The 12,978-nt window shown below is 37.8% G+C and overlaps 1 protein-coding gene across 1 annotated transcript in view; it reads left to right on the plus strand.

Moving 5' to 3' along the window:
• Positions 1-6,211: 6,211 nt before the first annotated feature.
• LOC308697125 (uncharacterized protein) overlaps positions 6,212-12,978 on the plus strand; it is a 450,215-nt gene continuing 443,448 nt past the window's right edge. The window contains exons 1-2 of the mRNA XM_081376238.1: positions 6,212-6,299; positions 12,857-12,928. Of these exons, the coding sequence (XP_081232364.1) occupies positions 12,879-12,928 (50 nt within the window). The 5' untranslated portion in view covers positions 6,212-6,299; positions 12,857-12,878. The remainder of the gene's footprint in view (positions 6,300-12,856; positions 12,929-12,978) is intronic.

A 12,978-nucleotide genomic window follows, 5' to 3' on the forward strand; every position in this document is an offset into this window, starting at 1 on the left:
ACACACACACACACACCGTTATTTTTACATATAGGCCTAGTTATTTTAGACAAAACTTCAAAAAGGTTGAAGATCCCAGATCTAATGCTTCCTGCACCAATCTGCGTATGCATTGTTTGTAACATACCAGTGAAATGAACAAATATGGAAATAAAGACTCACTGTGTACAGTAATATTAACATGCTGATATGTCTCTCCAGATTCAGACTGACACCAGTAAACTCCAGTGTCTGATGGGACAGTGGCTCTGATTGTACATGTAGATCCTGTTTGTGATCCCCAGCGTGATGATGAACAATCTTCCAGCCGTCCACTGTCTGTGTATCTTCTCACTGTCCATCCTTCAGAGTTACTCTGGTCCTCACAGCTCAGAGCGAGAGAGACAGATGTGAAGTGTTGAGTTCTGCTGGGACGGATGATCAGAGACACTGGAGGAGAAACGCCTGACAAGACAATTACAGCTAGAATTTGGAAGTGTTAAATTTGAGCTTCAAAACTCTCTTTTTCAAAAATGAAAAATACTCACCAGTGACCCACAGTGGTTGTGTGTTGCTGTAAACGGCTGTTTTATCTCTCTCTGCTCTGCACACATAAACTCCAGAGTGATTTAGATCAGCAGAACTGACAGTGTACTTTCCTCCAGCTCCTCTGCTGCTGTCTGAGAGGAGCTCATAATGATTCCCGATCCCTGGATGAAGTCAGAATGTTAGGATGTCATCTAAAAGGCACCAGATCTCTAGCACTATTAGCCAATTGCAAGAGTTTGGGGTAGATTGTTATTGATGTAATCCTTAGTCAGGTTGATACCCAGTTATACCATGGTCTGGGTGAATACTCGATTCTGAGTGAACAAACCTGTGAGCCAGTTCTAGCCTGTATGAGAGCATAGAGTTGTGAATTAAATATAATTTCTCCTGTGACATAGGCGAAGCAAGGCATAGCATGTTTATTAATATAGCCAGGGTGCGATTTGCCGGGGGGGGATGCGTGGGATTTCCCCCTTTCTGGTCAATGTATCCCTGCCTCTGCTTAATAATTTTTAGCGCCAGTGGGGATAAATTTATCCCCCCCTCAAAGTGATCAGTGCTACTACACTAGTGGCGAGGTGGATCACAAAACTTATCACGGATCCGTGGTTTGATTAAAGTCCATTTTATTTTAAAATGTGCTACTTTGACTGGCTCCACAGCCTCTCTGTAATCACCACTCTGCAGACTTGCTCAATGTCCCACCCACGGCACTATCTGATTGGTTACACCTCACGAGTAATAGCCTATCAACACTTGCGAGACGGTTGCAGGTCTTTTTTTACGCCGCATATTCAGCATATTACTGAAGCGGGAATAAAAATCACAATCTGATTATCTGTTTCTATAATGACAAGCAGGGTTAGTGTCCCAGTCACACCACTGAGAATGGCCGAAGTTACACATACGGTGTTTTACTCAATTGAGACTAAACGCAAAGGTTTTTTGATTACTCACTCACTCTTGAGTTTCTGGCGCGAGTGATTTCAATGTTAAGTCAATGTAAAGACGCGTTTACGCGCGTCTAGAGGTCCTGCGGCGCGGTAGACGCGAAGCCCGAATGAGGCAAATTGACTTTGTCGGCCCTGCCCGACACGTTAACTGTAATCATGAGCCCGAGCCCGATTTAAACCCGACCAGAGAGAGAAGTTTTACACACAATTTTTTTTTTAATACGTGGGCCGTTATAACCAGGTGGCGCCAGGGAAGTTGAGATGAAGCAAAGATGAAGTTGACGATCGCCATCTCCGTAGTGAATGCACATATATGGAGAAATGCATGGATTACATCAGAGTGTTGCCTATTTCTTTTCGTTTTAAATTGTTTCGTTTAAAGACATTTCAAGCTTTCTTTAGATATATTTCTTAATATTCTCTGTGAGGCATACAGTGAGTTTCGGTTAATTTATGATGAGATGCGCTCTAGTTAACGTGCAGTGCAAGTGACCGGGGCGCGCGGGCGCCTCCATGATTATAGCCTATGTCTGCTATATTTGCTTCTTAAATACATGCAATTCGTTGATGAAAAATGTATTAAAATTAAGATACAATTTATACAAAACGAAATTCACTTTAAAGAAAGGCTTTCTACAAAACAAAACTTAATGAAGTGGTCAAAATCATGTCTGACCCACTCCAAGTCTCCCGATATACTGCACATCCTATCTTCGTGCTTTTCACTTTTCATAATCAACATAGATGAAAAACAAAACAAAAAACATTATAATATTTTAACAAATATGAAACTAAATGAGCTTATTTAATGGTTACAACACATAGTAGGCCTACAGAATCTCTGTACAGATGTCTACACATTAATTTACTGCTTCTGAATTTTACACACAAGTTGAAAGGCATTTGTTTGTGCATAGTAAAACATATCTGCAACATTTATCAAATAATTAATCAAATAATTTAGCACATAATTGTGCGTGCATTTATTAATTATTATCTTAAAGGGGGGGTGAAATGCTCATTTTCACTCAATCTCCTGTTAATCTTGAGTACCTATAGAGTAATATTGCATCCTTCATATCTCCAAAAAGTCTTTTGTTTTATTATATTTTTAATTGAAAGATTGGCTGTACCGAGTCTTTCCGGAAAAAAACGAGCGGCTGGAGGCGGGCCGTGTGGGCGAAGCTAAAGCTGTGCTAACGCGCCAAGCTAACAACACACAGAGACATTTGTTCAACAGTTTTACTCACCGTTCCAACGCACGACCGCGAACCTTTATCATTGTGACTGCTCGATCCTTAAGCATTAGACGATCTGGGCTTTGTTTATAAAACAATCATCGTCGAAATGCAGGGAACAACAGTCTTACACAACTCCGTTTATGCTCAGGAAAACAAACTCCATCCACGGGTGCCTTAACGCTGGGTTCTTTGGGAATCTGTGCAGGGGTGTCTTGCCCTGGCAACCAAAAACACACTTCTTTGGTGACATTGACTTCCCAAAAGCCGGGCAGGGCGCTTTGATGGCGAACTGCTTTCACTCTCTTGCTCTGGTCTAAGAGTGCGCGCGCGGCCGCGATCTTACCGGAGAAGTGCCCTTAGGACCCATATAAGGAAATTCCGCCCTCTCTTACGTAAGACAGAGCCATACTCGAAAAAAACTTTCCGAAACTTGTGACAAACCGGAAGGACAATTTTTGGAACAAAAATACTGCTTCAAACGTACAACTTAACTTTTGAAACTTTGACCATGTTTAGCATGGGAATCCAACTCTTTAACAGTGTAAAAAACTCAGTATGCATGAAACAGTAATTCACCCCCCCTTTAATTAATAATGCAACAAGGACAAATCATGTAAACTGCCTTGTTTGTTTATTCAGAATGAAATGGATCGCAAATGGATCCGAATGAAGAAACGTAAAAAAAAAAAAAAAAAAAAAAAAAAAAAAAAAACGTGAACATTGATGAACACAGAAAATGAACATGAATGAACTTTGGATGAACTTTGGATGGTCTAGTAGGCTACAACTCTAATTCAACAAGGTTTTAGAATATAGAATATTTTTTAAACAAAATAAATATTTTTAAAGTTTATTATCCCGGCCCGGTGTGATGCGTGCGAGTGGAGGAGACGCTGAACATGACACGTGACGTGTTGCATTTTGTAACACAAGTGCTCGATCAAGGTCCCGGCCCGGGTCGGGTCAAGTTCAGCTCGGGCAGAGAATCTAAACTCTGATTTATCTGATCCTGTCCATTAGCTTTGATCCATGTACGGCTTTTCAGAATGTCACCAAGTAGCCTACAAATATTTATGTAATTTTTCAGGGTGAAAACTCTAGCTAGCTAGCTGGGAACAATGAAAAGGGTCCAGAGCAGCAAATGCAGTGAATGAAGTTCATGTTCTCATGGTTTATTTTTATGAATAAAAATGTTTCAAAACATCCCCCCCTCTGTTTTTTTCACAAATCGCACCCTGAATATAGCACATTTTATACACTGGCAATTCAAAATACTTTACATAGAAAGGATTAAATAATCACAATTTATTCAGCCAATCGATGCTTTTCTGTGGGTATCCATTCGTTGCAGCCGGTAATCCTGGTGCGTATCCATCAGCAGATCCAAATGCGTCGCTCCATTTAAAAAAAGCTACGTGATTTTAGAAAAAATCTGTTCCAACACAGGTAAACCTTCCATTGAAACATGAATTTTAAATCGTAGTAGGCTATTTTAAATGCTCATCCTCAGAAATAGGTCACGAACATTCGGGTACATGCATTCCAAAATCACTGCAAAGTATGTAAACGTAATCCTCTGGGTGTTTATTGAAATAATCCGCGAGAAGTCGGTTTCTTGTACCCGTGGTTGATCCAGCCCACTCTGCTATGAAAACCGGTTCACTTCCATCATCTTTTAAATCTCTCCATACTCCTGTATAAAATAAAATTCAATCCGGATCCTCTGTTGTATTCGTTGTGAATCGCTCGTCGTTATCCATGAACCAATCTGACTTCACGATTGTTTTTTGTCAAAGTCATATGTACATGCACGTCCTCCAGACAAGTGAAAAGTAGCCTTTTTCATTTGCGCTCCACCGGCTCGTGGAGAAATCGCGTTAAACGGGGCCTGGTAACTATGTTTTTTTTTTTTCGCGGCGCTAAGGTCGAATCCTCCATAGCTTCATCAATGTTTCAGGAGTTTTGGGGTCTGACGTAGCTAGGGGCGGAGTTTGCCTGTGTCTCTCTGTAACCTTCACACAGTGTCATTCCTGACTGACCACCGGAGTGAGTGGACGTTCTCCACTCTGCTCCAGCATAAGGAAACACTTATGTATCTTTTAAACTCTGAGTCCTTTAACGAATGGTATGTAAAAAACCAAGGCTTTTTAACAATGTTTGTGTTTTATGTCAAAGTTTTACAAAATACTATGTGAAAGTTAAATGCTTACAAGTCAACATTTAAAAAAAAATATGTTTTTGTAAATGAAAAAAGTTGTTTTAATGTTTTAACATCTTGAAATAACACTAACTAATTTTTTTAATAGCTCTTTTTAGAGAAAATTTTAATTTTAACTTGTTTCATTGTTGTTTTAAAAGTGATGAATGTACATCTGTCTTCTTTAATAAATAAAAAACACTGATCTCACACTCTGACTATGTTTTTATTGTACATTTCTTAAAAAGTTTTAATATACACTGTTTAGAAATACTGAGCGTGGGAAATTTTCCCACGGTTAAGATGTTCATAAGGAGGCGTGACACTAGCCCGATTTTCCCACGGTGTACGTACAGCGTGGGAAATTCCCACGGTCAAAAGGGGGCGGGGCTTTGAGGGCCATAAAGCAATAAACCTGTCAAAAGTTTGATTGAAGGTGCCCTCTATTCTCTCTGACGAGTTAACAGGTGCTATGTGATTTGATTATTTGAACAACACGCTCTGCTCCCGCCTAAAGTGTGATGCGGGCCTAACTTGCATACAGATATCTGCAACGTCATTTGGCCTAGTCAAAACTCTAATTCAAGATATCTGTTACATTTTGACTAGGCATAATGAAAGTTACAGATATCCCAAATTTTAGATATCTCTAATCAAAATTAATTTCAAGATATCTATAACTTGATAATAGATATCTTCAATTAAATTATGACTATCCCTAACTCCAGTTTGAGATATCTACAATGCCATTTTGACTAGTCATAACTCCAGTTACAGATACCTACAGTACAATGTCATTTCACCAAGATAAAACTTAATTTAAGATCTGAAAAGGAACATGTAGATATCTTGAATTGAGGTGAATTAAAGATATCTTGAACTGGAGTTATGACTAGTCAGAATCAAATTGAAGATATCTCAAACTAGAATTATAGATATCTACAATTCAGTTGCAGATATCTGTAATTCACATAGTGGATATCTGCAACTGAATTGTAGATATCTGTAATGATAAACCCCATACAAATGAATGGCAAAAGTGACGTCATTTGTCCTAGGAAGAATGTCTTTGTGGATATCTGAAATGACAATCATGGATAGGAAGAATGTAGTTGCGGATATCTGAAATGTTCTTTTTGACTAGGCAAAACTGAATTACAGATATCTGCATCACATATCCAGTCTAGCTGTTAAATGTTAAAATGGCTTGCCATAGGCCGCGTGCCTTTGGGGCTTCCATCGGAGGGGCACCTCCTAATAGCCGTGTCAGAGTACCAGCTCATAGATGTACCAGCTGTTGTTGACTGACTCGCTAAAGGACCCATCTTATGACCTCTGTGTGCCTGTGATTACGTGTGTGTGCGCCGATATTAAATCAGGGTGAGTACAGTGTCTATGGGTTTTCTTTTTAATCTGTAATTGGTTTTAATTAGATTGTTAATACATATTTGTGTTTCTCTCTGCTCGCATTAAAACAAGGTTAAGCATTCCTTAACAACTTGCTGTCAGCAACTCTCGCTCTTTGAGCCACGTCTGCTGCTTTGGGGAATCAGAACTTTCTAATTACTGCTGTGATCTCATCTCGTCTGCTGCTCAGACGATCTGTTTTAGGCTCGAGTGGGCCTAAAAGGTTATTTTTTTGGTTTCTGTTTATGTGTCTTTTGTATGGATTTGGTTGGTTCTGTCACCAACTTAGTGGCATGATCGTCACTGTTTTTATGACTGTGATTTTAGTGCATGGATTACGGAGCCCCTAAAGGGACGTGGTGGTGGGAAAAAAAAATAGGTTGAGAATTTTTTTTTGCGTTCCCTCGAGAAACTTGTAAAACTTCCCCCGAGCAAAACCTGTTTTGAGCTCGGACAGACACCTCTGTTTAATGTTCTTAGCTTCCCTATTCTTGAGCTAAACGTTGTTAAAACACAAACGACACCTATTTACAATCACAGTAACCTAGACAACGAGCTACAAAACCCAATTCTCATCAAAACGAGCTTTATAATATTACTTTGTCTCTAACCAGACAAGTCCAAATAAGGGGCCGTCTGTAAAGTGCAAATCCGAAAACGCTTCTGTACATTTTATATTATTCAATAGCTTCACTGTGACTCACTGTACTGTCACCAAATTCAGTTCACACCTCACTGCTCTCCTGCTGGTTATACTACATTAATTAGCTTGATAAAAATGCATCATTTTTATGATTATTTATTATGACATAAAATCAATAACTTCACCCTTTTTAGAAAAAATACGAAATAACTTCACACTGTTATACAGTGTAATGCCATAAAATTCAGTAAGAAAATAATGCAAAAGCTGCGTACAGTACCAATAGGCCTATAATTTGTGTAAAGAATAGGCCTACTTATTTTTTATGTGCAATTACTTCCCAAACTAAGTGTTGTAGGCCTAAAATAACCAACATTAGAGCGGTGATGTGTGAACTAGATTTTTATTGAATATTTTTCTTAATATAACCTAAAATGTGCAAAGGCAGTGTAGTACGACCAGTGGGTCTCCACTGATGTGTAAACTGAATTGGGTGGCACTACAGTTTGTAACATTGAATTTAATGACTATTTTTGTATTTTTGACTGAGTTGATGCTGTAGTCGTTTTTGGGTTATATTGCACTTTGCAGACGGTCCCTTTGAACTTGTCTCTCAGCGCCTGCTAATAGAGATCCATTTAGCCTATATTATTATAAAAGCTTGTTTTGATGAGAATTGGGTTGTAGCTCGTTTTCTAGGTTACTGTGATTGTAAATAGGTGTCTTTTAAAAATGTTTAGATCAAGAATAGGGAAGTTCAAATAGCCTAAATTTTTTCCACCACCACGTCCCTTTAGGGGCTCCGTAATGCATTGATGGTCCCGGTCATCTGTGTAGTTTTATGATTGTGTGACTTTTGTGATGTGACCACATTGTCTTGAACGTCAAAAACTTTGGTAAATTGTTGTTTTTGTCTTGGTTCCAGTTGATGATCGTTTATCTTATAAATTGATTCTGTCTTTATTGTTTGGCTTAATTTTTTTATTTTTTTTCTGTATTCCGAGCGGAGTGTCCCTGGAAGCAGGCTGGTGGTTGTAGCTGCACGGGCTTCACATAATTAGGTGTTAGTGATGTTATTTTTGATTTTGAGAAAATTTGGATTTCTCTGACCTACATATGTGCAATTTAAGCCTTTTGAAGGCCAAAAAATATATAAGAAATAGCTTTAAAACCTTGTCATTAGATTATTTGTCAATAGGCTACCTGCTCTCTCCTCATCTTCATATTTCTTATTCTCTCAGTCTTCTTATCCTGGCCTATTTCTTCCCCTCCTAAAGCTGAACTTTGACTGATAGTCTTTTCATTTTCATCTGTGTCAGTGACGAAAGTAAACATAGGAATCCGTGTATCATTCGTTCAATCGTTTTTTGATTTAATATTGAAAGTAGAAAAATGAGAAAACAGTTCCTTTTTCGATTTTTCATTTTTTCCAAAAAAACGAAAAACAAGAATTCAGCTTGATTTTTCGTTTTTCGTTCTGAGGTAGCAAAATTAATAAACAGCTGGAAAATTCGAATTCTACACGTGGGCGGGAATGAAACGCCCCTTTCCTCTGATTTGTCAGTCGAAGATCAAACTGTCCCGTCATCAGCTCTTCCTCAGTTCTGCACTGCAGAATAAGAGTCCTCCGTTGTGTGGATTCTTAACGCGTTTATTGCAACTTTTTCATGTTTTCCATCAACGAGACTAATGAATGGCTCGACACAACCCGTACTGGGGAATAGACTAGACAGGGCTTTCTTCTGTGTAGATATAAATTCACCTAACTTTATGATTTGCATCAGCTCGGTATGCAGGGTAAATGACGGCTGTTAGCCTAATGTAAAGACGGCTTTAAACTTCAGTCGAGTCCCAATATACACGTATAGGCTAAATCATCATCTTCACAGCAAGGGAAATGAGTTTGGAATAACTGCAAGTAGGACTGTGTGGCATATTGTACAACAGACCAATTAAATTAAGCAGGATAACTTTTTATATATTTGGTTTTATTTTAATAATGAACAGGCTGCGATGTCAAGTTAGCAATGCCAGAAGTGAACTTATAATAGCCTATGTTGTGAGAGCGAGCGATGCGTCGGCGCCATCACTTGGATTTGTTGCTCAGCAGGGGAAATAACTTCGTTATTCAAAATGACTACAAAATGTCATGCCTTTGAAAAATAAAGAAAACAACATGATTTCTACTTTAGTGCGTCTCAGTCTCCTTGAACATCTTTCTGGCGCACACCAAAAATGAACCAAAATAGAGTGAATAGCCTTCGGACGCGCCTACTTTTCAAAGTCAACATTTAGATTATTTGAAGTAAAATGCATTATATAGTCACTCAGGAATAAAACTCAGCGTGGTTCATGATACAAAAAAAAAAAAAAAAAACAACTTTACAGTTCGGAAAATATGAAAATAGCAAACCCCTGGCACTTGAGAACTCTGGTCTACAAAGAAGAAAGCCCCGTCTAAGTCTACTCCCCAGTACAGGGTGTGTCGAGCCATTCGTTAGTCTCGTTGATGGAAAACATGAAAAAGTTGCAATAAACGCGTTAAGAATCCACACAACGGAGGACTCTTATTCTGCAGTGCAGAACTGAGGAAGAGCTGATGACGGGACAGTTTGATCTTCGGCTGACAAATCAGAGGAAAGGGGCGTTTCATTCCCGCCCACGTGTAGAAATCGAATTTTCCAGCTGTTTATTAATTTTGCTACCTCAGAACGAAAAACGAAAAATCAAGCTGAATTCTTGTTTTTCGTTTTTTTGGAAAAAAATGAAAAATCGAAAAAGGAACTGTTTTCTCATTTTTCTACTTTCAATATTAAATCAAAAAATGATTGAACGAATGATACACGGATTCATAGGCTCAACTGATATTTATTCATTTTATGAATAATTTTCTTTGTCAAGTTAATTTACTCAAGGCTACCAGGAAAGCTGTAGCCTAAGTCAGTATTGCCATTAGGAACCTTCAGCAAGCTTTGGAATCTGAAAATGTCTGTTTTTAAAGTAATTTTAAATAATACAAATTATAGGCTACGTTTTTCCGCAGTTGGTGTAATTGGCAGACGTTCCCTTAAGCATCGTGCGCTGTGGAAACGCGTCTAAGCATTCTCGCAGCATTAATGCACGAATGAATATTTCATGTCGATATACAATGGTCACATAATGTTAAAACTAATCTTGCTATTGATATCTTTGTTAGATTACAGACCCTATAGAACAAATGTCCGTCTGGGTTTTGAATTGAATATGTTCACATCGTCATAAACAGGGCCGGATCTAGACATTTGGAGGCCCTAGGCAAAATTCATGTTGGAGGCCCCCCCACCCCCAATAAAACACACTTGAAACAAATATGATTCCTAACCTTTTTATTTATACAACATTTAACTTTAAATTTAGTATATTTTTACTTACACAGTACATAAGTTTGGACAAATTACTATTTGTAATGTTTTTGAAAGAAGTCTATAAATCCTCATCAAGCCTGGATTTATTTGATCAAAAATACAGAAAAATAATATAGTGAAATATTATTACAATTTAAAATAATGGTTTTCTATTTTACTAGGCTATACTTTAAAATATATTTCTGTGATGCAAAGCTGAATTTAGTGTCACGTGATCCTTCAGAAAACTGATTTATTATCAAATGTTAGAAATGGTGCTTAATATTTATTTTATAACATGTGATACTTTTTTTCATGATTCTTTGATTATTAAAAAGTTCTTTTAAAAAAGTCTTCAATATCACTTTTATAAATTTAACACATCCTTGCTGAATATTCCTGTTTTTTTTCTGTATTTTTGATCAAATAAATGCAGGCTTGTAGCATAATAATAAACTTCTTTCAAAAACATTAAAAATAGTAATGGGTCCAGACTTGTTACTGGTAGCCTATCAAACTTTATCTAAGCTAATCTCTTTTTTGTTTAATGAAGATGTTATTGTTCTTGTTGTTATTTTGCTGTTTTATTCAGTTTATTCACAGTTCCAGAATACAACTTCAGTAGATGAACATGAACGTGCTTTTATAATTTGTCTGCGTTATGGGCAGGATTTTTCCCTCCCATTTAATCAATAATGACTGCAGATATTGTCATATTATTAATATCAGTAATATGTTATTATGTATTGCATTGCTACCTTAAATATGCTATACACAAATCAAGTGGAAGAGAAAGACACGATCGCTACTGAGCAGGAAAAAAAATCTAAACTAATATTCGTATAGGCTATGATGTCAGGGTATTATCTAATCATCAGCATCAGAATATAGAAGATAGACCCATATGAGATCCTTTATTTGAAACATTTAAAAATGTTGCAGTGTGTTGGTTTTTTAACTTTGAATACAAACGTCTTGTCTTTTACTTTTGTAGCTTTTTTACTAGTCAGCTCTGGACGCGATGTTATTCACTGATTCTACGCGCAAATTCAAAGCGTCGCGTCTGGGCACGTTAATGACGCTCGCGCTCTTTTAAACTCACAAAGCGGTGAATGATTTTTCCAGAAATGACGCTGATCTACAGTAGCCCACAAGTTTATATTTAAAATACATTGCAATCACACCAAAATCGATGACCTGCATTACGAGCTGTGCTTCTTTGCGTGCCTATTTCTGCTTTTGCTTCGCACTCGCAGCACCTGATGGATGCGTTCGTTGACCGCCTCTGATCGCCTCTGACGTCCCCTCGGACTAAACTGGCTGGCGCCTCTATACAGTCATGGGCTGGCGTTAATGTGACGTAATGTAACAGTCTATGGTTAAGATAAACATCGTTACTATTTTTAGTTGATTAATAGGCTACATTTTGAAATAAATTGTAGATAGGACATTTAGGCTAAATTTTCTTTTTTTTTTGTCCCTCTGTCTGGGCCCCATCCCGCCAATCGGGCCCTAGGCACGTGCCTAGTTTGCCTTTGCGTTAATCCGGCTCTGGTCATAAACTTATCATAAGCCTATCTGTTAATTTTCTTTTCAAAAAACAAAAGTGTCAAGTTGTTACGGCGTCCAGTCATCTTTGTCAAGAAGTTTTTCTTTATTAAATGCATCATAGATTGCGGTTAAGCCATTTTTGTAATAACATAAAAAGGGCGCTGCTAGCTAAAATCCGAATATTTGCGCGAAGAAGAAAATTACTAGCCTACTGGGCGCTGGCGTGACGTAACTGAAGAGACGAATTAGCATGTTCTTATTAATATTATTACGAGAGAGTTTTAATTGTTTTTGACGTTTAATTGTTTAACGTTAATGTTGTTAACTGAAAATTGTATTATCAAAAACATTTTTATTTACCTGGATCTGACTGAGCTCCGCCCCTGTCAGGGCCCCTCGATGTCTTGTGCCCCTGGGCAAGTGACCAGTTGCCCTAATGGTTAACCCGGCCCTGCTGGTAATTCGGGGTGGCTAAGTCGCTATTAGACGAGCCACGTTTTGCTACAGTTGGAAAAGATCTTAAACAAATATCTGTATGTTAGTCAGTTTCACAGATGTATTAAATGTGGGCTTACAGTAAACTGTCCCATTTGTACAATAATTGAGGCTTCAGTGGAAGAACATTAAACTCTAGTGTTACAAACTTCCCAGTCTGTTCAGCCGAGATATTTCTGTTTTAAACACACACAGATGAAATACTGGAGCAAACGTGACATATCTGACTGAAGAAGAGAATCTGCTGATTCAGATGATACCAGTTCTGAACATTCATTTACATGATTGAATATCACATTAAACCAGGAATGAAATGTTGATAGTGTCTAATAATTAATCATTATAAATCATAAATCTGATTAGTTTTGTCTCCATAAACACACTGAAGAAAATGTCAAATGAAATGTATTGTATTTGAGTGTGTGTGAATGAGTGTTTCTGATCTCTTACTCGAGCAGCTCCATGAAGACTGAATGAATCATGGACGACACACACACATTCAGACATGGAGATTCTTCTCCAGGATTCAGGTACTTCAATCTTCATATGATCTTAATGTTATAGAAGACTCATTTTTTGC

This window comes from Scardinius erythrophthalmus, assembly GCF_964197995.2.
Source record: "Scardinius erythrophthalmus genome assembly, chromosome: 10".
NCBI classification, from domain to species: domain Eukaryota; kingdom Metazoa; phylum Chordata; class Actinopteri; order Cypriniformes; family Leuciscidae; genus Scardinius; species Scardinius erythrophthalmus.